The sequence below is a fragment of the Anopheles aquasalis genome, chromosome 3 (assembly GCF_943734665.1).
Source record: "Anopheles aquasalis chromosome 3, idAnoAquaMG_Q_19, whole genome shotgun sequence".
Taxonomy (NCBI): domain Eukaryota; kingdom Metazoa; phylum Arthropoda; class Insecta; order Diptera; family Culicidae; genus Anopheles; species Anopheles aquasalis.
This window is the reverse complement of record NC_064878.1, coordinates 14,737,501-14,759,426: the sequence shown is the minus strand read 5'-3', so window position 1 is coordinate 14,759,426 and position 21,926 is coordinate 14,737,501. Positions and strand designations below refer to the sequence as shown.

The window sequence follows — 21,926 nt, the reverse complement described above, 5'->3', positions numbered from 1 at the left end:
CGCTGGTCCAAAGGCTCGGAAACGTGGCACTCCCCAGTCCCCGTCGACACGGCGATCCCACAGACAGGCTGGTCGGAAATAGTCTGTGTTGAGCACTTTTTCAACCTTCACCAGTGCGATATCGTTTTCCGGCCGGCCCGGTATGTATCGTGGGGACACATAGACGTCTGTAACACCGATTTTCTCGGGGAATTTGTCACTTTTGAATCCTATGAACTTTGGGTGTCCTTTCCGTGAAGTTACACACTGGGCCGATGTCAGCAGGAACTGGTAGTCGATCAATGTGGCACCACACTCAAACACCGATTGATCTTCTTCGTTCCATATTAATCCGAAACGATAATTAGGGTAACGGTCAAAGTTAAGAGGAATTTTCTCCTTGTCTCGTCCGTAACATGTGAAGCCTTGTGTGCATACTGAAAGCGTAAGGTAAACAAGGTTATCAAATGCTGCGTGTTTCACGAAAGCCCATCCTGCGTACCTGCATAGCTTAGCGATCGATTTGTCTCTTGCTCCAGCCAATCGATATAAGCGCCAACTCGTGTGTACACCCCCGTTGATCCTTCTCCGCATGGTGTGCCGAACGAAACAATTCCAGCAATTAATGAAATTATGCGACCTCTTACGTCCAGACGCTTCACCCCTATCGGTCCCCCTGAATCGCCCCCACAAGCATCCATGTTCTGTCCAGCAGCACAGAACTGATCGTCTCGCAGTCCATCGGGAATCGATTTTCGGGGACCTATTCTCTCATAGCAGTTGTTTAAATCGATCTTATCCAGCTGTGCGCGTTGTAAGGTAGGACTGAGCTCCTCTCCAAAACCGGTTACACCGAATCCGATGGCATCCATTCGCTCGCCGGGAAGGTCGGGTTCTCGCCACAAGCATGCTGGACATACCGCTTGATTGAATTTTGCAGGTTCCATTAACTCAATCAGCGCGATGTCGAAATAGCTACGCGATCCGCGATGCTGTGGGTGCTCTGTGAATCGTCGAATACCGATCTGCTGTGCTAAGGAATCGTTCGCTGACCCAACGAAATCAGTATCTCCCAATCGTACCGTATCAGGAGCATTACTAAACAAAATGAAATGTACAAAACGTAAACAATTACACCTCAAACTGTGAAAGCCAGTTGTATAATTACTTTTCTGAATCCGAGTTGCAGTGTGCGGCAGTGAGTATGAACAGCTCGGTGATCAAACTGCCGCCACAAAGGTAGTCAATTTTTCCACCCGGTCTAGTCCACCCGATAGCAGCCTGAAACGGTTTGGCATGATGAATTTTGTTGCACAACAACGTCACTTGTTTCGGTGCTTACCATGTGCTTGAACTCGCCAGCAAATGCCCGCAAACCACCGAAAATTTCTGGCACCCTCACATTTTCCCTAGGATAAGGGGTCGAATAGAAGCGTGTTGGACAGTCTAAAGACAAAATCAATGGCTTATCAGCGCACTGTAGTTTGCTTTTTGTTGTGCGTCTTACCCTTCATATTTGTTCTCTCATTATAGTCACTAGGTGCCTCACCGAACAATGAAACAGTTTCGCCAGAAACCGCTACAAACAAAACGGAAACTAACCAAAACACTAAACCACGAACACGATGCTCCATGCTGCAAGACTGTCCTGTCACAGCACAAGCGAAACACTAACCTCACCGGAGCAGCTCGTCGGGGCTGTTTTGTCTTGTGAAGGTCAGAAACTCGTTTTCATAGTCCATCGGTATGAATTTATTAGCGTCTTCTCTTGCGACTCATCAATCTTTACCTTGTTGGCTGTTTTGCTTTTGGACGTGGATCGTTAAAATTAGCATCTGCAAGCAGTGCAATTTTTGGCACAGCATTTGTTCTTTCTTGACAGATGAAAAAAAAAATATCACAGTAGCCATTTCACACAGGAAATATTCTGCAGATGGCCGACTGATAGAGACGGTTTTTTAATTTAAATGTTTTCGTTTCCCACCAACATATCCGCTATTTCATGGAGGACAGACACAGGAAAAAGGGATTTAAAACTCCCGCAAGATTCTCCATTGCCCTCACAACACATTTCACATAATCATGACAGAATGATTTACAAAAGAAAAGCTTTATTTTCATCATCAATTGCGGCCACGGGTTGCTGCGACTTAACCCTGCGCGAACGGCGAGTTGGAGTTGGTGGTCAGATGGTACACACCGTTAACGCCACGACCCCGGTTCGACGGTTCACCACCCATAAGAGCATCGGGCCCGCTAGGAGTGCACCGTCCGGACGTAATCTCGGCATGGTTGGCACAACGCACCGACCGGAAACCCACCGACGTGGACACCGTTTCAGCGAAGAAATCATTCACGCGGTTGTGCGCACAGATACCGGCCACATCCAGGATACAGCCCGGCTGAGACCGTCCACCGTTCGGGTAAAAGTTAGCGTGAGCCAGCGGTTGATCAAAGCCCAACAGTCCCGCGTTCGTGTAGATGGCTTCGGTGTAGTGCGCATCGTTTGCACCGAAGATATCGGCCTGCCCCGACGAGAACAGTGGACCAGCCGGATCCAACCCGATGATCGTGTTCAGCTGTCCGTTCTGGTGCTTCCCAGCATTGGCGGCAACGTGCGCACCGAGACTGTGACCGATCAGGTTAATATTGTCCCGCGACGCACCAGTAGCGCCGACGATCGTGTTGATCATACGCGAGATAACCTCACCAACGGCACCGACACGGTTACGGGCCGCAATGTAGTTGATCGTCTGCGATCCTGCACCCCAGTCAACGTTCACGATGTTAAACTCGCCGACGCGGATGTAATGATCCTTGATGCTCCAGTGCAGACTCGCATCCTCACCCTCGAGGAATCCATGGATGAGGAAGCGCGTAGGATGGGCCGGATTGAAGTTACTGCCCGACACCGACTGCTGGCTGTTCCAGTTGATCACCTGCGGGTGCACCGGATTGCGCCGGGTGTACAGACGGAACACGACGTCCGTTTCCGGATTGAACTGGGGTTCGACTTCGTTGTCACCGGTTGGCACGGATCGATACGGATCGATGTTGATCAGATGCAAGCGTCCACGGGCATCCGGAATCAGGGTCCATGGTGCCTGCTGCTGCTGCTGCTGCTGCTGCTGGCTCGACTCCAGGGGGGCAGCACTGCCAAAGGCAGCCAACGCCACAACGCTCAGTACTACTGCGGCTTTCATTTTCGGAACTTCTACTGAACCACTGCACTCCCTGGGGGCACCCTTTTATGGCCAGCAAAGATTGGCGCCCACCCCTGGCCACGCGATATCTTATCGTGATCGATTTGCGGGGGAGCTGGAGAAGTGATCAAGCTATCGGGCTATGGTAGCTAATCTTATCCGTCTTTGTGTGAGGGCGCCACAAATTGCGCTTTCTGGAAGCTCTACCTTTTTTTTGCGACACTCCCCTACACCCCAAAAACCGTGGGGGGGGGGGGGGGGCATAAACAACGCTATTATGACTTGCTACCAACTTGTTGACGTCAAGCGCACGGCGTAGATAAGGATTGTAAAACAGATTTATTTTTAAAAATCACAATCAGCCCAAATGCCAGGTGGTGAATCACAAGATGACGTGGGTGGATGATAATGTGGAGATGGAATCGAACTCGGGTGCTCCGGCTCCACTTATCCAAGCGAGAACGGTGCCGCAGCACGAGTGGTCAGCGTAAAGACACCCTCGGTCCCGGTGCCAAAGTTGGACGGTTCACCACCCATCGGACGGCTCGCACCCTGAACCGAGCAGTTGCCGGTCAGGATTTCATCGTACGAACCACAGCGCACCGACGTGAATCCCCCGGAGACGATCGATTCCGCCAGGAACTCATAGGCACGACCGTGCGCACAGGCCCCGGCCACATCGACACCACAACCGGGCTGCACACGGCCACCGTTCGGATAGAACGAAGCCTGTCCCAGGGGCAGATCAAATCCAAGCAACCCAGCGTTCGTATGGATCGTCTCCACGTACTGCGCATCGTTGAGCGTAATGCGATCGTTGCTATCGAGCGAAAACAGTGGCAACGCTGGATCCATACCGAAGATCGTGTTCAAGCGACCGAACTGGAAGAAACCCGCATTACCGGCCGCATGCGCACCGAGACTGTGCCCAGCGATGCTAACGCTCGCGAACGTAATGCCCGTGTTCGCCTGCAGAAAGTTGATGAACGTGGACACCACATTACCGACCGCACCGACACGTGCCCGGGCGAACGGATAGTTGATGGTCTGCGCACCGACACCCCAGTCCACGGTGATCACATTGAACTCGCCCCGATCCAACCAGGCATCCTTCAGGATCATGTTCACCTCCGAGAAACCATCGTTGTTCCATCCGTGGATAACGAAGCGCGTCGGATGGCCAGCATTGAAGGACGAACCGGACAAACTGCCCGCATCACCGAGCACGATCACCTGCGGGGTGTTGCGGTTGCTACGTGTGTACAGCCGGAAGATGGTATCGGTGGCCGCGGTAAAGTGGGGCTCCGGTACCGTCTCGTCGATGTTGTACGGATTCAGATTGACCAAATGCAACCGCCCATCACCGTCCGGCACTAGTGTCCAGTGGTCGGCCGCAGGAGCAGCATGTGCTGTGGAGCGGTGCAAGCGGTGCCTTTTATTAGAACAGAGGGGAAGGGGGTGGCCCTAAAATCCCCAACCTACCGATGGCTGCACAGCCAAGGAGCAGTAGAACAGCGCTGTACTTGTACATCTTTCCCGTACTCCCGTAGGATCTCGACTCCCTAATCTGACTGACACCAATCCATCGCCGATGGGACGGGTTTTATAGCAGCCATCCCCGTTTCGGGGGGGGGGGGGTTATCGCTCTTCGCAGGAGTGTTCAATCGTTGATTAATCGACGCGAGCGAGTCCTTTCGATACAGCCGAGACCGAGAGCACCGGTGCTGGTGTGCTGCTACTGATAACTGGTGCGAGGCAGGTGCGCCTAATTGCTTTATGGTGGGAATTTCGCGCCTATCTACTAACAATAACAACGGCGGCAAGTATTTTTGACCACTGTTGCTACTGCAGCAGCAGCAGCAGCAGCAGCAGCGCCAACGCCTTCACATTCCACCTGGTGGGACCACAAGGAAGCTGAATCTGCGTCACAATTGGACGTGAGCTTTAATCGATCACCTGGAGTTGGACAAACAGTCTCACTTCTGCACGTGTTCAAAACGCGACATTTGTTGTGCAGTGCGTACGACTACAAGCGAGCCTCCCGGAATTTATCGACCGATAAGGTCCTTCTACGCACTTCGACGAACCGCAAAGTCCCGGTCTCCTCAATCGGTGTTAATCGGTGTGACGTAGCTATCGGATGATGATAAGCTGTTGAGCGCTACCCTGTAACCAACCAGCGAACCAGCTGCTGCTACTGATGCATGGGAAAGAAGGAAGGAAGGAACGTATAAAAGCACCGGCGGTGGCTGCAGACGATTCGTTGGATCTTCAAAAGCGGAACAACAATGAAGGGAAGCACACTGGTTTGCTGTCTGTTGGCTGTGCAGCTCTTTGGAGGTAAAAGAAATCGGCTTTATCGTCTCGCTGGCAATAAATACTTATCTTTTGCTTTATCTTTTAGCTCTGGCGTCCGACAACTGGAAGCTGGTACCGGATGAGTCCGGCCGGTTGCGTTTGATCAACACCAACCCGTACGACATCCCGGAGGAGGAGAACGTCGTGGAGCCCCTCTTCAATGCCGAAACGGATGTCATCTTCCGTCTGTTTACCCGTCGCAATCCGGCCCATGGACAGGTCCTCCAGTGGAACAATCCAGCGTCGGTCCAAAACTCCAACTTTGTCGCTGGCCATCCAACGCGATTCACCATCCACGGTTGGAATGGTGGCGAAACGTCCGGGCTGCATGCTAACATCCGCCAGAACTATCTCGGTGTGGGCGAGTTCAACGTGATTGCGGTCGATTGGGGTGCAGGTGCGCAGACGGCCAACTATATCGCAGCACGGAACCGTGTCGGTGCCGTTGGTGATATTATCTCGCGCATGGTTAACACGCTCGTATCGGCGACCGGTACTTCGCGGAACAACATCTACCTGATCGGTCACAGTCTCGGTGCGCATGCGGCCGGTAATGCTGGGAAGCAGCAGAATGGACAGCTGAACACGATCATCGGTTTGGATCCGGCTGGTCCGCTGTTTTCGTTGTCCGATCCGGATACGATGGCACCACGGGATGCGCAGTATACCGAGTCCATCTTCACGAACGCGGGGCTGTTGGGTTTCGATTTGCCGCTGTCTGATGCCAACTTCTATCCCAATGGTGGACGTTCACAGCCGGGTTGTGGTATTGATGTGTCCGGTAACTGTGCCCACTCGCGGGCCCATGAACTGTACGCGGAGTCCGTTTCGACACCGGTTGGATTCCGTGCGACACGCTGTGCTAGCCACGGAGAGATTGTGGCTGGACAGTGCACCAACACCGGGTCGGCCGTGATGGGTGGACAGCCGTCGAACCAGGGCCGTGGTGTGAACGGTATGTTCATCGTGACCACCAACGGTAACTCTCCGTTTGCTCAAGGTTAGAGATTTAAGAAGACGATGTTAAGCGATTGTTTCAATAAACCATAAGACTGCTCTGTACTTGATCTAAATCTAAAGCTAATCCTGATTAATGGTCACACCCCAGGGGGGTGTATCTTATCGAGGATTCAAAATGGCAACCTCATCCAACTAGCTTTATATCAGACCCCCGGACCGGGGGGGGGGGGGGGGGGCGAAACCTGGGAAATACCCAGACGGTGGTTGTCTTGGAATTCCCGATAAACTGGGCTGGGCATTGACGTACGTTATAAATTGGAGTATCGCCGTCTGATAGGCCAACAGTTTGGCCTTGCAGTTGCCTCGTACGTCGTAGAAAATGATCCTGCTGCTTCTGCTGACCCTGCCGATTCTGCTGGTTGTCTCGCAACCGGTGGATCGCAACTCGAACTGGCAGCTCGTCCCCGATAGCGCCGGTAGACTGCATTTGGTCAACACGAATCCTTACAATCTGGATCAGCAAGATGTGGCACCAGTCTTCAATCCTGAGCAAGATTTAATCTTCCGCCTGTTTACTCGTGCCAATCCGACTACTCCGCAAATCCTAGAGTTTGGAAACCCAGCATCGATTGCGGCCTCGAACTTTAATCCGGCCCATCCGACGCGGTTCACCATCCACGGATGGAACAGCAACGGTAACGATGGTATGAACACGAACATCCGCAACCGGTACCACGCCATCGGGGAGTTTAACGTGATCAGTGTCGATTGGAGTGCTGGTGCGGTGAATCCAAACTATATTGCCGCTCGTAATGCCGTCGGACCGGCTGGTGCAGCGTTGGCCGCATTTATCGATCAGCTCGTGGCGGCCGGGGCCTCGCCGGACAACATGTACGTGATCGGATTCAGTCTTGGCGCACATGTGGCCGGTAATGCTGGGAAGGGACAGAATGGACGGCTTAACACCGTGATCGCGCTAGATCCGGCAGGTCCGCTGTTTTCGCTCGGACAACCAGATGCCGTTTCACCGGCCGATGCACGCTACGTTGAGATGATCATGACGAACGGAGGGCTGCTGGGTAACAGTGTGCCGATGGGCCAGTCAACCTTCACGCCGAACGGTGGCCGTACGCAACCAGGATGTGGAACGGATATCGGTGGTGGTTGTGCTCATGGAAGGGCACCGGCGTACTTTGCTGAGTCGATTGGTAGCTCTACCGCGTTCCGATCGACACGGTGCGCTAGTATCCAGGAGGTGGAAGCGGGAGGCTGTACTCCTAGTGGACCCGATGCCAACATGGGTGGTGAACCGTCGAACTATGGACGAGGAGTTGCGGGAGTTTACTTCCTCACCACCAACGATGCTGCTCCTTTTGCTAGAGGATAACTGAGTGGAGAAAATGGGTGCCGATTTGAAGAAAATAAAACGAGGAATTCCTCTAGAGCTTTCAATCAAATATTTACTGTTGCATGGCTGGAATATTTAAATATTAGGTAAAAAATGTAAAAAATGAGTAAAGATTAAGAAAACTAGCGAGCGAGTAACTCCATTGAACTATTGAGTGTACTCGATCGAAGCAACCAATAACAGAATCGTCAAAAATGATGAAACATCTAGCAACCTAGTGTGCGTATCCCCGGGATACTACGCTGTCTGTGCTCCGAGGAAACCCCCGGAAGTTAAAACGTGCTCAAAGCTACCAACAAACGAAACAACATAGTACATAGTAAAGAGTGCAAAATTATATTTCAACAGGTAAAAAGTCTTGTAGTAAGCAGCAGATCAACTCTCTAACCGCGCGCGAACGGGCTCTGCGCGTTGGTGATCAAATGGTACACACCGTTCACACCACGGCCAATGTTGGACGGCTCACCTCCCATACGTGCATTGGCACCCGACGACACACAGTTGTTGTTCAGAATCTGGTCGTAGTTGCCACAGCGAACCGAGTTGAAACCACTCTGGGCCGTACGGATGGATTCACCGAAGAACTGCCAGGCACGGCTGTGAGCGCACGTGCCAGCAATATCGACACCACATCCCGGCTGGCTACGGCCACCGTTCGGGTAGAAGTCAGCCTGTCCCAGTGGCAAATCGAACCCAAGCAGTCCACCGTTGGTGTGGATGACTTCGACGTAGTTGGCATCGCCCGAAGCAACACGGTTAGCCGGATCGTTGATGGAGAACAGTGGCAGAGCAGGATCCAGTGCGATGACCGAGTTCAGGCGCCCGCGGGTCACTCGCTTGCCCACAATACCGGCCGTATGACCGCCGAGACTGTGCCCCGACACGTACACGTTGTTGAACGCCATACCACCGCTCTGGTTGAGGAAATCGATGAAACGAGCCACGGTAGCACCGACGGCGGTGATGTGGTTCCGGGAGGTGACGTAGTTCGGGTTCTGCGCACCCGCTCCCCAGTCGACGGTGATCACGTTGATGTCGGCACGGTCCAGGTAGGCATTGCGCAGGAGCACATTCACCTCCGAGCCACCATTGTTGTTCCATCCGTGGATGATGAAACGCGTCTGACGGCCACCGTTCCAGTGGGGTCCGAGGGTTCCCGCGTTTCCTGGCATGATACGATGACCAGCGTTACGGTTGTTGCGCGTGAACAGCAGGAAGATGGTGTCTGCGTCAGCATTGAACAGTGGCGCTGGCTCATCCTGGCTTCCCAGATTGAAGGGATCGGTGTTGACGAGATGCAGATGGCCATCACCATCGGGCACCAGCTGCCAGTTGCTCTCGAATCCTTGCTCTTCGTTCGGGATATGCTCCAGACCGACCTCCTCGTTCGGGATATGCTCTAGGCCGATCTCTTCGTATGGAACGAACTCAACGCCATTGTTAGCGTCCTCCACCGGGAGTGCAGAGGCTGCGATTATTGAAGCGAAGACAGAGGAACCATAAATTAGCCCAACAGTAGTGTGGCATTTCAGGAAGAGAAACTTACCAACAGCCACGCAAAAGATCAGAACTGCCAATTGCTTCATCCTAGATTCGGTTGCTTCCACTGACTGAACCTGCCCCTGGGCATGGGCTGATCATTTATAGGTTTTATCACGCAAATGGCAGCACGCAATACCAAAAAACCAATAAAATCAGAAGCCAGCAACAAAAGGTCCCTAGCGGGGCCTAATCTAATCTCGCTGGGATTGATGCCCGTTCGGCCATTTCGGATTACGCACTGTATCGATGGCGCATTTTCGGTGGTTCGTTGTTAACGAGAGAGGGCCGCTGATAGCAAGTTCTATTCCCAGCTCGAAAAAAAAACCTCAACAGAAACAAGGACTCATTAAGCCTAATCTGTGCGAATTGATGATAATCCACATCGCCTCATCCTAACTTTCCCCAATAAGTGTTTGGAGGGTTAGTGCAAAAAAAAAACAGAAAAAAGGATCCACACGGACCTTTATCTTATCACGGATAAAGCGGGCTAGCGGGAGTTTACACACGCTCCCCGTGTGGTCGAATCCGTATGGCCTCAGTGTTTACGAGGTAGCAAATCGTAGGCATTGTAAACGTGCGCAAACCGTGCATGATAAAACGATGTGGTCAGATTGTGGTCAGATTGTGGTCAGCGTTAATTCGCCTCCAATGATAAGACTTTGCGTCAGCACCAAATCTGCTGACCGTTGGATGGCATACGCCCTTGCCTTGTACGTGGCGCCCTAAAAATAGGGTCAAGATTCAACTGCAATATTACCAGGAAAGAAGAAATTGCCGCTAGGTAACTGGAGCAACTAATCGAACCGCTAGACCGCCGGCTCTACAAGCTAGACCTCTCCAGAAACCTATCGAGTGTGTGAATCACGAGAGCAGTAGTAACGTAGCCCGCGAACGCTGATGAACTAGCTATCAGCTTCGCCCAGGCTAATCCACGCAAGATCCCCCGCCGCGCAGAAAGAAATTAATTTTCTTATCGTACTGAATCATCAACACACCGACTATTCAAAAGGCAATACCTCAAGTTCGGCCTTAGTTTTCAATATTATGTCATAACAAATGGTGACTACAGCTCTAGTACACTACAGAGTAGCCAGTAGCTGCACTGCAATATTCCCCCCGTTACCCTATTTGGAGTCGTTTAGAAACGCCATAAATCTGTTCAAAGCCGGGATTCTGAGTATACCGAGACCGAGGCAGGCCACGTGAAGTTGTGGTCCCCACGGCACTTGGAGATAATTAGCTCAACAAACAGTTCCCCACCCCCCCCCCCCCCACCGAAGCCGAGTTGTCAAGAGGTACGGCGGGGTAGGAAGTTTTGTGCTCGGGACACACTTTAAAAGGGCCTGTCGAGGTACCGTCGAGCAACATACTATTGTTGTCATTTGTCGAACCATGAAGACGTGCTCGGTTGTTCTAGTCGCTCTCGCCGGTGCCCTAGTTGCCGGTGAACAGGCATTAGCAGCAGCAGCAGCAGGGGAAGCTGCGTGCGCTGGCGATCGGATCGCCATCCCCAAGGATACGGAAAGTTTCGAGTGTTGGACGGAACAGCAGATACAGGCGGTGCAGCAAAGTGAAGCATTGAAACGACTAAACGTGGACAAACAAGTAAAGTTCCTGCTCTGGACCCAGCAGACCGAGAATGGAACCTACGAAAGGCTGACCATCGGTGAGCTGGCCACCTTGCAAAACGCTTCGTTCAACCCGGCCAATCCAACGCGCATACTTATCCACGGGTGGATGAACGATTGGACATCTGACGCGGTGCACGGATTAGCGCAGACTTACACGGCCAAAGGGGCTTACAATGTTATCGGCATCGATTGGTGTGAGGCCGGAGGATGCTCATCCAACTACATTACGGCCCGGATCCGGGTGACAGATGTCGCCGTTACGATCGCTAAAGAGATTGCCCTGTTGCTGGAAGCTGGTCAGCATCCAAACCAGATCGTCGTGATTGGGCACAGTCTTGGGGCGCACGTTGCCGGAATGACGGCGAAACACTTTGCCCGCTCGACACCGCTGGCCGGTGTGATTGCGCTCGATCCCGCTGGGCCACTGTTTCTGTTGGGCAAGCCTCAGGAACGGGTGGACAGTACGGATGCACAGTACGTCGAGGTGATACACACCAACACCGGTCGGTTGGGTCATGCGGACGCACTAGGGCAGGCAGATTTCTATCCGAATGGTGGCCACGAGCAACCGGGCTGTGTAGAATCCCAGTGTAGCCACAGGCGTGCGATCGTTTACCTTAAGCAATCGCTAGAAAGTCCGACACCGCTGTACCTAGGACGAGGCTGTGAAAGCAACGTCATAGACGAAACGTGCGACGGTGCCATCGCTGTTATGGGTGGAGATTTGAACGATCGGTTCAAGAGATCGAGCCATGGCTTGTTCTATCTTAGCATTAAAGAATGATCTGATGTGACGCATTAAACTTTTCTCGAATTTTGTTTATAAACAGTTCATCTCTCCTTGTGTGTATTACTTGCTAGTGTCCTGAAGAAGACGCTTGTCATCAGCATCCGATCGCGAACGGAAACCGGCTGGCCGTCTGCAGGAAGAAGATTCCTCGCGGTGCATCACCGGCGTTCGGTGGTTCTCCTCCCATCCGCGCACTCACGCCCGTCTCGCTGCACACGCCATCGCGAATGTTCTGGAACGATTCACACTGTTGCCCCACGAATCCGTGGCGTGACAGGATCGATTCGACGTAGAAATGAACCGCCCGGGCATGCGCACAACCACCACCAACGTCACTACCGCAGCCAGGTTGAATGCGTCCCAGGTTCGGATAGAAGTCAGCATCACCGATCGGTTCCAAGAATCCCAGCACACCACCATTCGTGTGAATAATCTCGACGTACTCCGCATCCGTGTCCCTAATCCGATCCGGGGCATCACCAGCAAAGAACGGTAATGCCGGATCCAGCCCAATAATCGTCCTCAACGCACCGGATTGCCATTTACCCACGTTGCCCGCCACATGGGCGCCCAGACTGTGCCCTACAACGACCACATCGTGCTTCTGCAGGTCACCGTACAGGGCCAGAAAGTCGAGCATATTCGAAGCGGCCGCACCGACGGCATACACCAGCTCGCGGGAGTTGGGATAGAACTCATCCAGCGAACCAACGCTCCAGTCAACGAAGATGATGTTGTAGTTACCGACGAAAAAGAGCGCGGAACGCACCAACCGATTAATCTCGGAGTTTGGTGTTCCAAGCCACCCATGGACGATCATGCGGGTCGGGTTGTTGCGGTTAAAGTTGGATGCCTGAAGACCCGCGGTGTCCCCGTTGCGTAACACTTGAGGTGTTTCCGGGTTCGCCTGAGTGTAGAGCAGAAACTGAACGTCACGCTCCGGTTGAAAGTCACGCCGCTGTCGCTTGCCGTCCTCGTCTTCCGATAGCGGGTATGGGTTGCGATACGACACGAGGCGCATGTTTCCATTCTCATCTGCTGCCACTTCCCACTCGTGCGCCCCGTTATCGTGCTCCCATGACTGCTGGACTGGACTGCAGGAGGCTAGAATGCAGGCAGGGGGGAACGGCTACTGTATTAACGATATCTATTGCACCAAATCCACCATCGCGCCGGATCGCAGCTAATTACCAAGTCCCAGCAGCAGCATCAGCAACAGTGCACCGCACCACCACACCACTAGAGCACGCATCGCGAATAATCCGGAACAACCGCGGCGGAAGGAACGTTATGTAATGAGATGATGTAAACAGTAGCAAGTAACAACACCGAATGGCTACCGATTGGCGACCCAATAGGTGTTTTATAAGAGCCCTGCGAAAACGTCGAGATTACCTGATGAGCTGATAAAAAAAGGTAGCCACCGAAAAACGCTTCCCGATTGGGCCGAGTGACTGACTGATAAGATTTCGCGCGGAGTGACCACACGAAATGTGACATCACAGCGCGTGAGTCTAGACAGAGTCTGTCGTGGTCGCAGGTTCCCGGCGCAGGATTAGCGGTGCCTTTTTATTGGGGTGGGAATTGAATTTGAACGTCACTGATCGGTTGGTAGACGGCTAGAGATAAGCTGCCTTGAGGTGGATTACTTTTTCAGGAGAATGATTTGGCAGATTTCACACCGGGACGGGTTTTGTTATTGTTTTCCGTAACAACAAAATGCACGTGAGGTGCAACTGACCTTCGAAAGGGGAACTAGTACTCGTTAGTAACCGCTGTATCAGTTTTCTGGTTTATATTTCATCCAATTCTGCGTCTAGTGTACGTAACCCATCGCGTACGGTGCTTCGGCCAATGTTTCCACCGTGTAAACGCCCGCCGTTACATTCTTCTGCCGATACTCACCGCCCATCAGGGCTTGCTGTTTAATGTTGTAGCAGGAGCGTGACTTGATTTCGTTGTAATCCGCACACGCCACACCCCAGAATCCTTTGGTCGTGTTCGAAAGTGACTCCATGAAGAACTCCGTCGATCGTCCGTGGCTACAAACATCCGTCTTACAGCCCGGTTGCTTCCGGCCGTAGTTCATGTAAAAGTCCACATGTCCGATCGGTGCCGGATATCCCGAAAACTGCGTATTGGTGTGAATGACTTCGACGTACGCGGCATCATCCGGGCTGAGCCGTGTTTCCGGTTCATCTTGGAAGAAATTGATCGATGCCGGATCCAGCCCATAGATCACCTGTAGCTGAGCGGTTTTGAGCGAATGGCCTGTGTTACCGGCAATATGTGCTCCAAGGCTGTGACCCACTAGGTGTAGCCGTTCCATGGTGGTCATGTTGGAGCGAACGAGCTGATTAATGAGGTCCGCTACGACCAGTCCAACGGCGATCGTGTACTGTGAAGCGCGGAAGTACGATTCACTAGCACCGGTGCCCCAATCGACACCAATCACGTTGTAACTTCCGGCACTAAGGTATGCATCCTTGATGCCCTGGATAACCAGCGAAGTCGCGTTGTTGAACCAACCGTGTATGATGATTCTGTGGATGTTCGGTATTGGAATCGCGGAAATCGAAGCTGGTGCAGCACTTCCTTACCTCACGGGATGACTGGAGTTGTAGAAGGAACGCATCAACGTGTCAACGGTATCGATCGAAAAGACGTGAGCATCGGCCGTGTTCAGCGGTGTGTAGAGATGAAACCGTACATCACGCCGCGCACTGAATGACGATCCAAAGCCAATCCGTACTTCACTTAGTTCACCATTACCGGCTAATGTTGAGAGATTCTTGATTACCAGATTGTTCCATCGGTTCCACCACTGTCGTACTTACCGTAACAAATGTGTATCGCGCATCCTACAATTAGTAACGTGATGGACAGTAGGGTGACCAATCGGCCTGAACGGTGAAACATTCTGGCAGAGATCCAGACGCCAAATGAAACACTCAAACCGCGCGTTCTTGCAGCGATGCGACGACCGGAGACACCTGCCGAGGAAACTGGAGCATTCACGGACTGATGCAATGCGTTTTATGTTGGGTTTGGACCAGCAGGAGGTCCCATATACAGTCACACCCCGTGAAAGAATGGCGCGCTTTGTACCGAGTGCATGAGCCCGACTCTGGTGAAGGCTGATTGTTGCAAAAGAAAAGTACTGTAACGCACCTAGCCCTCATTCGCCCTAACCTGTGGCACAACATTCGTGGGCCACAAAGTCTCGACCTCACGAACGGAAGACATTGAATTGATCGTAAAATCGTTCTCCGTAAGTCGCAGTTGCCGTTGAAAGGGTGTAAATTTGCTGATAATTACTGTCGTTTGTGGGGTGTTTTAATGTGAAGTACGCGGTTGTGGCTGGGTTTACACGGTTTCAAGGATATGGATTAGGGAAATGAAGGAAGTAAATCGCAATTATTCGATCGCTAAATCGAGAGGGATGTTTAAGTATTGTGCCATTTTTTACATGCTTCTTTTATGGGGAACGTCTCCTGGAATCGATAACCTTTTCCTTGCATGCTTTTCGATTATTTTTCTCAGAAATGCTACTTTATATTGTTGAAAACATTTACTCAAGTATGAGATCTACGAACAAACATAATATTCAATAGTTTTGTCAACAAACATTGGCAAAAAAGTGCCTTTCTCTGGGACAAATCAACACCAACTCTCTATTAAGTTAGCATCATCGACACGATAAAAGGCGAATCAACAAACGCGCCTTACGCTCACTATGTGTAAACAGTGCCGATGAATGTACGAACGATTTAATTCAACAAACGCAATAGCTATAAACCCCTGATTTCTTATCACATCGCAGAGCATGATTCACGTTACTCATCATCACCTACCGATCGAGTGTTTACCATTCTATTGCCGGGTTAAATCCGCATGACTCGCTTCCGATGTTGCAACAAATATTGACAAGGATGGGGGCTTTTTGGGGGATTTGTTTCGACATGCACTAGCCTGCGACTGCACCTTACCTGCACTATGATAACACTGCTCCTCTTCAATCGTTTATATGCAAACGAAGGGCCGGTATCGGTCGGAATTATCTCAGCTCGCACCGGTTCACACAACGCGCTCGATTGTCACCACCACAACGTGCCGTCGCGCCGGCTTTGTCCAACAAACTGTCAACTGGCACGGTTTCGGCCAAAGAAATCCGGAAAGTCGCAAAATTACGGGCCCCCCTGCTAGCTCACTTTCGCCACCAGTAACATACCCTCCAGGCCTAGCAGCAGCAGCAGCAGCAGGAAGTCAAATACACTTTCTTCCCGCTGGCCAGCAGCTTTCGGCAACGAATCATTTGATTTTTTTTTTGCTGTTTTATGCCGCCCCGGGTTCGAAGCATCTACCTTTCCCTTAATGCGTACGGTGAGGCTCACAGAAGGGTTCGCTACAAACTGGAATTCGGAATTGGGAACTGCCCAGTCAGATTGGGCAGTTCGTTGTTTCAGACACAAAAAAGTCGCAGAAAAAGTTGCCCACAGCCCAGTGCGCGCACCTGGAAGCTGTTGAAGGGTGACATCAACTGATGAGCCGCACGAGAGCGAACCCTAATCCCACCCCCGGCGTCGTTGTCGTCGGGATTCACTGATGTTATTTGGATTTTAATGGTAGCGCACAGTGCAGTGCAGCGATGTAATCAGCTGTTGACACACGGTACATTGTTTGCGGCCCCGAGTTACCGGTTGCGCAGCACTCACTCGCTACGAACGGAACCGCCTAGAAGCTCTAGTTCCAGAATCGGACTCATTTCGACCACCTAGCGAATGGTTAAGCTCTTGAAGTACCAGCAAATTCATAGAACTACTTTCAGCTTCCGAGGCTGATGGTGATTGAGTTCCATCATCCTCTTCATGCATAATGCAATCTACGTAAACGCCGCCGCCCGCGTTACGAGTGAGCTTGATTTGCTTGATAGAGATAGAGAGGAACTTGGTGCTTTGGAGCGGCTTCAACTGGAAGACAAATTGGACATTGCGGTTCTGTGTGATGCTTGCTACCGTTCTGCCAGGTGTAAATTCCAGCGAATTTACACACTGAAAAGGATCCCAAATGTTGCATTAAGTGCGGGGCGAAATCCGGTACGAAGAAGCTCCAACATGGCGCTGACCAAAATCCCAAATTCCCGCCCACCACCTCCCAGGCCACAAATGCTTTAAGACAGCGGCATTGGCATGCAAATTCGCTTCAATCAAGCGAATTGCGAACCACGCTTCCAAACATATGCAACAGCGCCAGCCGATAGCGCTGGGGCCCCGGCCGGTAGTGGAATTATGCGTTTCATTAGCGGTAAATGCACTGTGCAGTCAATTGCAATCCGTGCCTCTCCATCACACCAGATGAGTGTGCTTGTGTGAGGTCCACTTGTCACTGCCTACTCTGTGATAGTGAAAATCTCTAGTCGTGCCCGTGGGGGGGGATTCTTAAAACCAACCGCGTGTAGTAGGCGAAGCTGGTGCTGCTGCTGCTTAGTAACATATGCTTTTGATTTGTGACCTAGTCCGGCCTACTATATAGCTTCATTGTAGCATCGCAGCGGGGCACAGAAGAGATTGCTGAGATTGTCCACGGTGTTACGGTTCTTTTACTTCGACTTGAATCTAGGGGAAGGTCTTGAATCTAGGATTAATCTGAACCTTCTCTTCGTAAGCTTAAAACGATATGAATGTGAAATGCGTTGTCAGCTCGAATAGTGGTGCCAGCTTATCATTAAACTCGGTTCCAAAATGTTGGCTACCCTTGTTTTAACAGCTCAACTGCTGCTGTAAACGCACACCGCATCTCTCCGCATCGGGATATGGTCCGGATAGTGGGAGATCACTACAGGGTTTTCCAACTTTAAATTCCGAAAGTAAATTGAAATAAAACACACTTAGAATTCGAATTTCGATGAAACTTTTATATCAAATTATCAAATAAGTTTGGTTTATGCCATTTTTGAAAAATACAACATCAATCAAATGTCCACCTAGGGTTTCCTCGCACACCTTCAAATGTTGTCTTTCAAATGTTCAAAAGTTTGCGGAGAGTCGGCATAGACACGGCCTTTCGCATAACGCAACAAAAAAAAAAAGTCTAACGAGTTCAAATCGCATGATCTGGACGGCCAATTGGCATCACCAAAACGCGAAATTATGCGTTCTTTTTAATTTTTAATTTTAATTAATATGGCCATGTTCAGTCGTGTTGTGTGGCACGTGGCGCCGTCCTGCTGAAACCACGTGTCATCCATATCTTCAATCCCAGGAAAAAAAAATCGGTTAACATGCGCCCATAGCGCTCACCATTCACAATTACCTTCTCGCCGTCGTCATTTTCAAAGAAATACGGCCCGGTGAGTACGACGCACATTACGATGATGCACAGGTCTCACAATAACCGCTACGGATCCAGTTTGTTCGAATTTACGCACTACATTAGCAATTGTGTGCTCTGAAGGCCGTCCCTGACGACCAAAACCCGTCCGTAATCATTTTTGTAGTATAATTTAACAAAATTAACACGTTGTGCGATACAAAAAACGATCCATATTGTAAAATGGTTTTGATTAACAGCTATGGCAATCGGTTGTCATACTTTCGGAAGCCCGAAATGGGAAACCCCGTACATTAGCTCAGCCCACCCTCATGGCGCGACCTCACAGCACAGCATCATCGCAACAGTGCGCGCGCCGGTAAGAAGCCGATCCGTTCATAAAGCGAGTGCCAGTCGTTGTGCCGGAATCACCACGATCAGTGGCCATCGCTAGTGGCCGCGTGCGACACAAAGCCCACCTCGTTCAGCAGCAGCAATCAAACGGCAGCAGCGAGCTACCGTCCACTGTGCGTTCAGTTTGGTTCAGTTGTGCACGAATGGAAAGGGAGTCGTTTGTCTAGCGATATAAAACCTGATCCATCCACCTTTTTTTTTGTGTGTTGTGTCCGCGTCCGCGGATGCGTACGATCCGTCAATGTGTATGTGAATTTTGCCAACCAAATTTGCCTTTTTTTGTGGTTGCTGTCTCCGGTATCAAATCGTCTATTGTTCGGTGCGTCTGTTGAAGGTTCGCGCGCATTAGTTGGCGAACGTCTTCGTCACTAGTTAGCTAGTGGTGCTGCTGATACGGTGTTTGGCTGTTGGATATAAATTTACTTTGATAAGCAACTGCCATTTGGATAAAATGGAACCCGAAAGGTCATCCACGATGGCCGCTCTGAAGCAGGTGAGCATCGAGACACGTGCCCAGACTAGTTAGATGGTCGATGCTAGACCATTTCGGCACTTTAATACGTGATCATTAGTACGTCATTTCGCTCTTTAACATTCCGTGCAATATTGCTGTTGTGGCAAAAACACAATGATAAACCTCTTTTCTCCAACTCTCTCTCACGCACACCTCTCGCAGACACTGCTCTCCATATCGGTCTCACTGTCGTACTACTGTATCGGATTGGTGCGAGGCTACTCTGCACCGGCCGTACCCTCGATGCACGAAACCGCTCCCGGGTTGCTGCCCTCGAAAAACATCGGCTCCTGGGTTAGCTCCATTCCACCGTTCGGTGCATTCTTCGGAAGTCTCGTTGCGTTCCCGCTGATGCACCGAATCGGTCGCAAGTACACGGTACAGATTGCGTCACCACTGTGGGCCACATCCTGGGCCCTGATTGCGACGGCCACTGACTGGCGCGTACTGTTTGCCGCTCGCATGCTGTCCGGTTTTGCGGCCGGCCTTTCGCTACCGGCGGCCCAGGTGTACGTGAGTGAGTGTAGCGATCCAGCGATCCGTGGTGTCATCGGTTCCCTACCGGCCCTTGCCATGTCCGTCGGCATACTCGTCATGTACGCGATGGGGAAGTTCTTCGATTGGCAGCAGCTGGCGTGGATATGCTGCGGGATGGCCTGTTGCCTGTTCCTGGCCGTTGCCTGCTTTCCCCAGAGTCCGGTTTGGTTGAAGACGAGAAAACAGTACGAAAAGGCACACAGCTCGGCCAAATGGTTACACCTCGAAGGATTCACCTTCGATCCGAAGGCCACCCATCCCGGTGTTACACCCACGGCTACTGAGCTCAAACGACAAGACAAACCATCGGTCGTCAGCGTGCCACCGAAACCATTCTCCCGGGAAGCGCTACTCCGGCGTGAGATTCTCATTCCCCTTGGCATCGGTTTGACGCTTCTTTCGATCCAGCAACTCAGTGGCATCGATGCGGTAATCTTCTTCACGGTGGAGATCTTCCGTTCGGCCGGCACCGCAATGGATAGTCACTTGGCCACGATCATCGTTGGGACGGTGCAGGTGCTGAGCAACATCAGCGCACTGTTTGTGGTGGATCGTGCTGGCCGTAAACCGCTCCTCATCCTTTCCGGTGTCGTCATGTGCGTAGCGATGGCCTCGATGGGTGCTGCGTTCCACCTGAACTCGGTGGGCAATACGGACTTTGGGTATCTGCCGGTACTGAGCTTGATCGTGTTCATGGTAGGCTTCTCGGTTGGGTTCGGTAGCATCCCGTTCCTGCTGATGGGTGAACTGTTCCCAACGGCACAGCGCAGTTTACTCAGTTCGCTCGCCGGTTCCTTCAATCTGGCCATGATGTTCACCGTGATCAAAACCTACCATCCACTGGAACATGTAAGCAGCATGCCGAGTGCACCAAATGGCTCGAACATCGCGAGTGCTTCTAAAGCAATCTTCTTCTCGATTTCTCAATCTTGATGCTTCGCATCCTCATCCCCCGCAGCTCATTACAGCGTCCGGAACGTTCCTCATGTACAGTGTGCTGTGTGCACTCGGTGTCGCGTTTGTCATCACGTGCGTCCCGGAGACGAAGGGCCGTGAGCTGGAGAGCATTCAGAAGCTGTTCGAGCGCCGGACACCTCACCAGCACCGGCAAACGGGCGATCATCCGAGGGAGGCTACGAAGCGACAAGGCCATGACAATCCCACCCTCACGGTGGCAGATGAGCTGGAACCCAAAACGATCGACACGCGACTCTAGTATTAGCGAAGTAGATCTAGCGGATATGCAATAAAAACCAACAAGCGGGCTGCCATTCACAGTGACCAACCCCTTTTTGCTAAACGAAACTCACTGATACACATTATTTATTCCACATTACATAAAAAAAAAGTCGGAAACCAGAAATCAGATCGCCACACATTCCACCATGGCCGGCCTGTATGTGGGAGAGAAGGGGAAAGTCTTGGCGAATCGTCGTCCGCAGTTCCCTTACGGAGTGGACGAAACGCAAAATTATGCACTGGTGTGTGTGGGGGATGAGAAATAAAAGCATCAAAACGGAGCAAAAAAAAAAAAAACTAGCGGCGTTAAACATGAACATTATATCGGCGAGCGGGCGAGCGGCATTCGTATCATTCGTCATCGGATCATTGGACGATAAAGTGGTAATAGTTTTTGAAGATCATCGGTGCAGTTTCGTCGGAGATGAAGTTACGATCGGGACGCTTCGAACCGAACGGGTTCACCGCCGGTTCCTGGACTATGTTGAGTGGCCGGACGGATTCACGCTGCAGCCGGTCCAGGTCGAGCGGGGATTCCAGCTCCGTGTACGCCGTCACCAGGATCGGGCAGCCGGGTTCGGTAGCGGCACGGATGGTTTCGGGCCACGAATCGATCCCGGCGTACCCGGTCGTGCGGTGCAGTCCCGGGTTGAAGAAACAGACCAGATTAGGGCGCTGGTAGCTGGATGACCGGCGGTAATCGTGGTACATCGTGCGGCTCTGGAAATCGAACGCAACTACGCGGCACTTCAACCGACAGGTGCGACACATTCTAGACGCGAGAAGGTCAAATTGGGAAACACAGAAAAAAATGTTAGTACTTTATCGATTTACTCGCCATGATGAGTCTCAGATATTCGTACGATCCATCAGTGGTGTTTGCATTGGATCAGGGCTTACCTTTTGATTCGTCGTCCAACACCATACAGTATGGACGTTGTATCCTACCTGGACATAAACTGTTGCTTGGCTTGACCGTTCAGCCATATCCTCGGGTGCTAGAACAAGGGGCGCACTTTGCAATTACTGACGCGGTACGCTG

At 51.6% G+C, this 21,926-nt stretch overlaps 10 protein-coding genes across 13 annotated transcripts in view; 3 read left to right on the top strand and 7 right to left on the bottom strand.

The window, feature by feature from the left end:
• Positions 1–196: 196 nt before the first annotated feature.
• Positions 197–1,516, bottom strand: LOC126573954 (serine protease snake-like). Its single transcript, XM_050233790.1, is given in 6 exon segments — positions 197–264; positions 267–416; positions 482–1,077; positions 1,148–1,260; positions 1,322–1,425; positions 1,487–1,516. Coding segments are annotated over 6 exon segments (1,038 nt in total). The 5' UTR covers positions 1,494–1,516.
• A 557-nt stretch (positions 1,517–2,073) lies between these two features.
• LOC126575355 (pancreatic triacylglycerol lipase-like) lies at positions 2,074–3,182 on the bottom strand. The gene has a single exon (XM_050236002.1). The coding sequence runs from the start codon at positions 3,180–3,182 to the stop codon at positions 2,130–2,132; it is 1,053 nt and encodes a 350-aa protein (XP_050091959.1). The 3' UTR covers positions 2,074–2,129.
• A 397-nt stretch (positions 3,183–3,579) lies between these two features.
• On the bottom strand, positions 3,580–4,740 carry LOC126575662 (pancreatic triacylglycerol lipase-like). Its single transcript, XM_050236470.1, has 2 exons — positions 4,665–4,740; positions 3,580–4,591 (listed from the first exon to the last, which is right to left on the bottom strand). Exons 1-2 carry the CDS (start codon positions 4,711–4,713, stop codon positions 3,630–3,632), a joined length of 1,011 nt encoding a protein of 336 aa, XP_050092427.1. The 5' UTR covers positions 4,714–4,740; the 3' UTR covers positions 3,580–3,629.
• Positions 4,741–5,439: 699 nt separating this feature from the next.
• On the top strand, positions 5,440–7,887 carry LOC126575349 (uncharacterized). The gene is made up of 3 exons (XM_050235995.1): positions 5,440–5,522; positions 5,587–6,540; positions 6,902–7,887. The coding sequence occupies exons 1-3, from the start codon at positions 5,471–5,473 to the stop codon at positions 7,885–7,887; spliced, it is 1,992 nt and encodes a 663-aa protein (XP_050091952.1). The 5' UTR covers positions 5,440–5,470.
• Positions 7,888–8,291: 404 nt separating this feature from the next.
• LOC126573952 (phospholipase A1-like) lies at positions 8,292–9,705 on the bottom strand. Its single transcript, XM_050233787.1, has 3 exons — positions 9,690–9,705; positions 9,455–9,541; positions 8,292–9,376 (listed from the first exon to the last, which is right to left on the bottom strand). The coding sequence occupies exons 1-3, from the start codon at positions 9,703–9,705 to the stop codon at positions 8,292–8,294; spliced, it is 1,188 nt and encodes a 395-aa protein (XP_050089744.1).
• A 1,114-nt stretch (positions 9,706–10,819) lies between these two features.
• Positions 10,820–11,911, top strand: LOC126573967 (pancreatic lipase-related protein 2-like). Its single transcript, XM_050233809.1, has one exon. The coding sequence runs from the start codon at positions 10,843–10,845 to the stop codon at positions 11,863–11,865; it is 1,023 nt and encodes a 340-aa protein (XP_050089766.1). The 5' UTR covers positions 10,820–10,842; the 3' UTR covers positions 11,866–11,911.
• A 32-nt stretch (positions 11,912–11,943) lies between these two features.
• LOC126574808 (pancreatic lipase-related protein 2-like) lies at positions 11,944–13,207 on the bottom strand. The gene is made up of 2 exons (XM_050235192.1): positions 13,063–13,207; positions 11,944–12,975 (listed from the first exon to the last, which is right to left on the bottom strand). Exons 1-2 carry the CDS (start codon positions 13,121–13,123, stop codon positions 11,966–11,968), a joined length of 1,071 nt encoding a protein of 356 aa, XP_050091149.1. The 5' UTR covers positions 13,124–13,207; the 3' UTR covers positions 11,944–11,965.
• A 444-nt stretch (positions 13,208–13,651) lies between these two features.
• On the bottom strand, positions 13,652–16,388 carry LOC126574770 (pancreatic lipase-related protein 2-like). 4 transcript variants are annotated; one of them, XM_050235128.1, is made up of 4 exons: positions 15,861–16,388; positions 14,709–14,876; positions 14,472–14,646; positions 13,652–14,414 (listed from the first exon to the last, which is right to left on the bottom strand). In XM_050235128.1, the coding sequence occupies exons 2-4, from the start codon at positions 14,788–14,790 to the stop codon at positions 13,688–13,690; spliced, it is 984 nt and encodes a 327-aa protein (XP_050091085.1). In that variant the 5' UTR covers positions 14,791–14,876; positions 15,861–16,388; the 3' UTR covers positions 13,652–13,687. The 4 variants fall into 4 exon arrangements, with proteins under 4 accessions (XP_050091085.1, XP_050091086.1, XP_050091087.1 ...); XM_050235129.1 differs by having other exon boundaries at positions 14,709–14,864; XM_050235130.1 differs by having other exon boundaries at positions 16,103–16,388.
• A 2,222-nt stretch (positions 16,389–18,610) lies between these two features.
• Positions 18,611–20,950, top strand: LOC126574600 (facilitated trehalose transporter Tret1-2 homolog). The gene is made up of 3 exons (XM_050234879.1): positions 18,611–19,087; positions 19,271–20,494; positions 20,604–20,950. The coding sequence occupies exons 1-3, from the start codon at positions 19,046–19,048 to the stop codon at positions 20,859–20,861; spliced, it is 1,524 nt and encodes a 507-aa protein (XP_050090836.1). The 5' UTR covers positions 18,611–19,045; the 3' UTR covers positions 20,862–20,950.
• Positions 20,951–20,972: 22 nt separating this feature from the next.
• LOC126574601 (titin homolog) overlaps positions 20,973–21,926 on the bottom strand; it is a 10,215-nt gene continuing 9,261 nt past the window's right edge. Inside the window, exon 7 of the mRNA XM_050234880.1 lies at positions 20,973–21,656. Coding sequence (XP_050090837.1) covers positions 21,251–21,656 — 406 coding nt within the window. The 3' untranslated portion in view covers positions 20,973–21,250. The remainder of the gene's footprint in view (positions 21,657–21,926) is intronic.

What these genes read in the sequence shown, in the direction of transcription:
- LOC126575355 (XM_050236002.1), bottom strand. Translation starts at nt 3,182, where the DNA reads ATGAAAGCCGCAGTAGTACTGAGCGTTGTGGCGTTGGCTGCCTTTGGC.
- LOC126575662 (XM_050236470.1), bottom strand. Translation starts at nt 4,713, where the DNA reads ATGTACAAGTACAGCGCTGTTCTACTGCTCCTTGGCTGTGCAGCCATC. An exon ending in CCTTGGCTGTGCAGCCATCG is followed by an intron (nt 4,592 to 4,664) that starts GTAGGTTGGGGA and finishes ACCGCTCCACAG; the next exon opens with CACATGCTGCTCCTGCGGCC.
- LOC126575349 (XM_050235995.1), top strand. Translation starts at nt 5,471, where the DNA reads ATGAAGGGAAGCACACTGGTTTGCTGTCTGTTGGCTGTGCAGCTCTTT. An exon ending in GGCTGTGCAGCTCTTTGGAG is followed by an intron (nt 5,523 to 5,586) that starts GTAAAAGAAATC and finishes TTTATCTTTTAG; the next exon opens with CTCTGGCGTCCGACAACTGG. An exon ending in TAACTCTCCGTTTGCTCAAG is followed by an intron (nt 6,541 to 6,901) that starts GTTAGAGATTTA and finishes TGCTTCTGCTGA; the next exon opens with CCCTGCCGATTCTGCTGGTT.
- LOC126573952 (XM_050233787.1), bottom strand. An exon ending in GATCTTTTGCGTGGCTGTTG is followed by an intron (nt 9,377 to 9,454) that starts GTAAGTTTCTCT and finishes CAATAATCGCAG; the next exon opens with CCTCTGCACTCCCGGTGGAG.
- LOC126573967 (XM_050233809.1), top strand. Translation starts at nt 10,843, where the DNA reads ATGAAGACGTGCTCGGTTGTTCTAGTCGCTCTCGCCGGTGCCCTAGTT.
- LOC126574808 (XM_050235192.1), bottom strand. Translation starts at nt 13,123, where the DNA reads ATGCGTGCTCTAGTGGTGTGGTGGTGCGGTGCACTGTTGCTGATGCTG. An exon ending in GATGCTGCTGCTGGGACTTG is followed by an intron (nt 12,976 to 13,062) that starts GTAATTAGCTGC and finishes CCTGCATTCTAG; the next exon opens with CCTCCTGCAGTCCAGTCCAG.
- LOC126574770 (XM_050235128.1), bottom strand. Translation starts at nt 14,790, where the DNA reads ATGTTTCACCGTTCAGGCCGATTGGTCACCCTACTGTCCATCACGTTA. An exon ending in CGCGATACACATTTGTTACG is followed by an intron (nt 14,647 to 14,708) that starts GTAAGTACGACA and finishes TCTCAACATTAG; the next exon opens with CCGGTAATGGTGAACTAAGT. An exon ending in AACTCCAGTCATCCCGTGAG is followed by an intron (nt 14,415 to 14,471) that starts GTAAGGAAGTGC and finishes GAACATCCACAG; the next exon opens with AATCATCATACACGGTTGGT.
- LOC126574600 (XM_050234879.1), top strand. Translation starts at nt 19,046, where the DNA reads ATGGAACCCGAAAGGTCATCCACGATGGCCGCTCTGAAGCAG. An exon ending in CGATGGCCGCTCTGAAGCAG is followed by an intron (nt 19,088 to 19,270) that starts GTGAGCATCGAG and finishes CACCTCTCGCAG; the next exon opens with ACACTGCTCTCCATATCGGT. An exon ending in CCTACCATCCACTGGAACAT is followed by an intron (nt 20,495 to 20,603) that starts GTAAGCAGCATG and finishes CATCCCCCGCAG; the next exon opens with CTCATTACAGCGTCCGGAAC.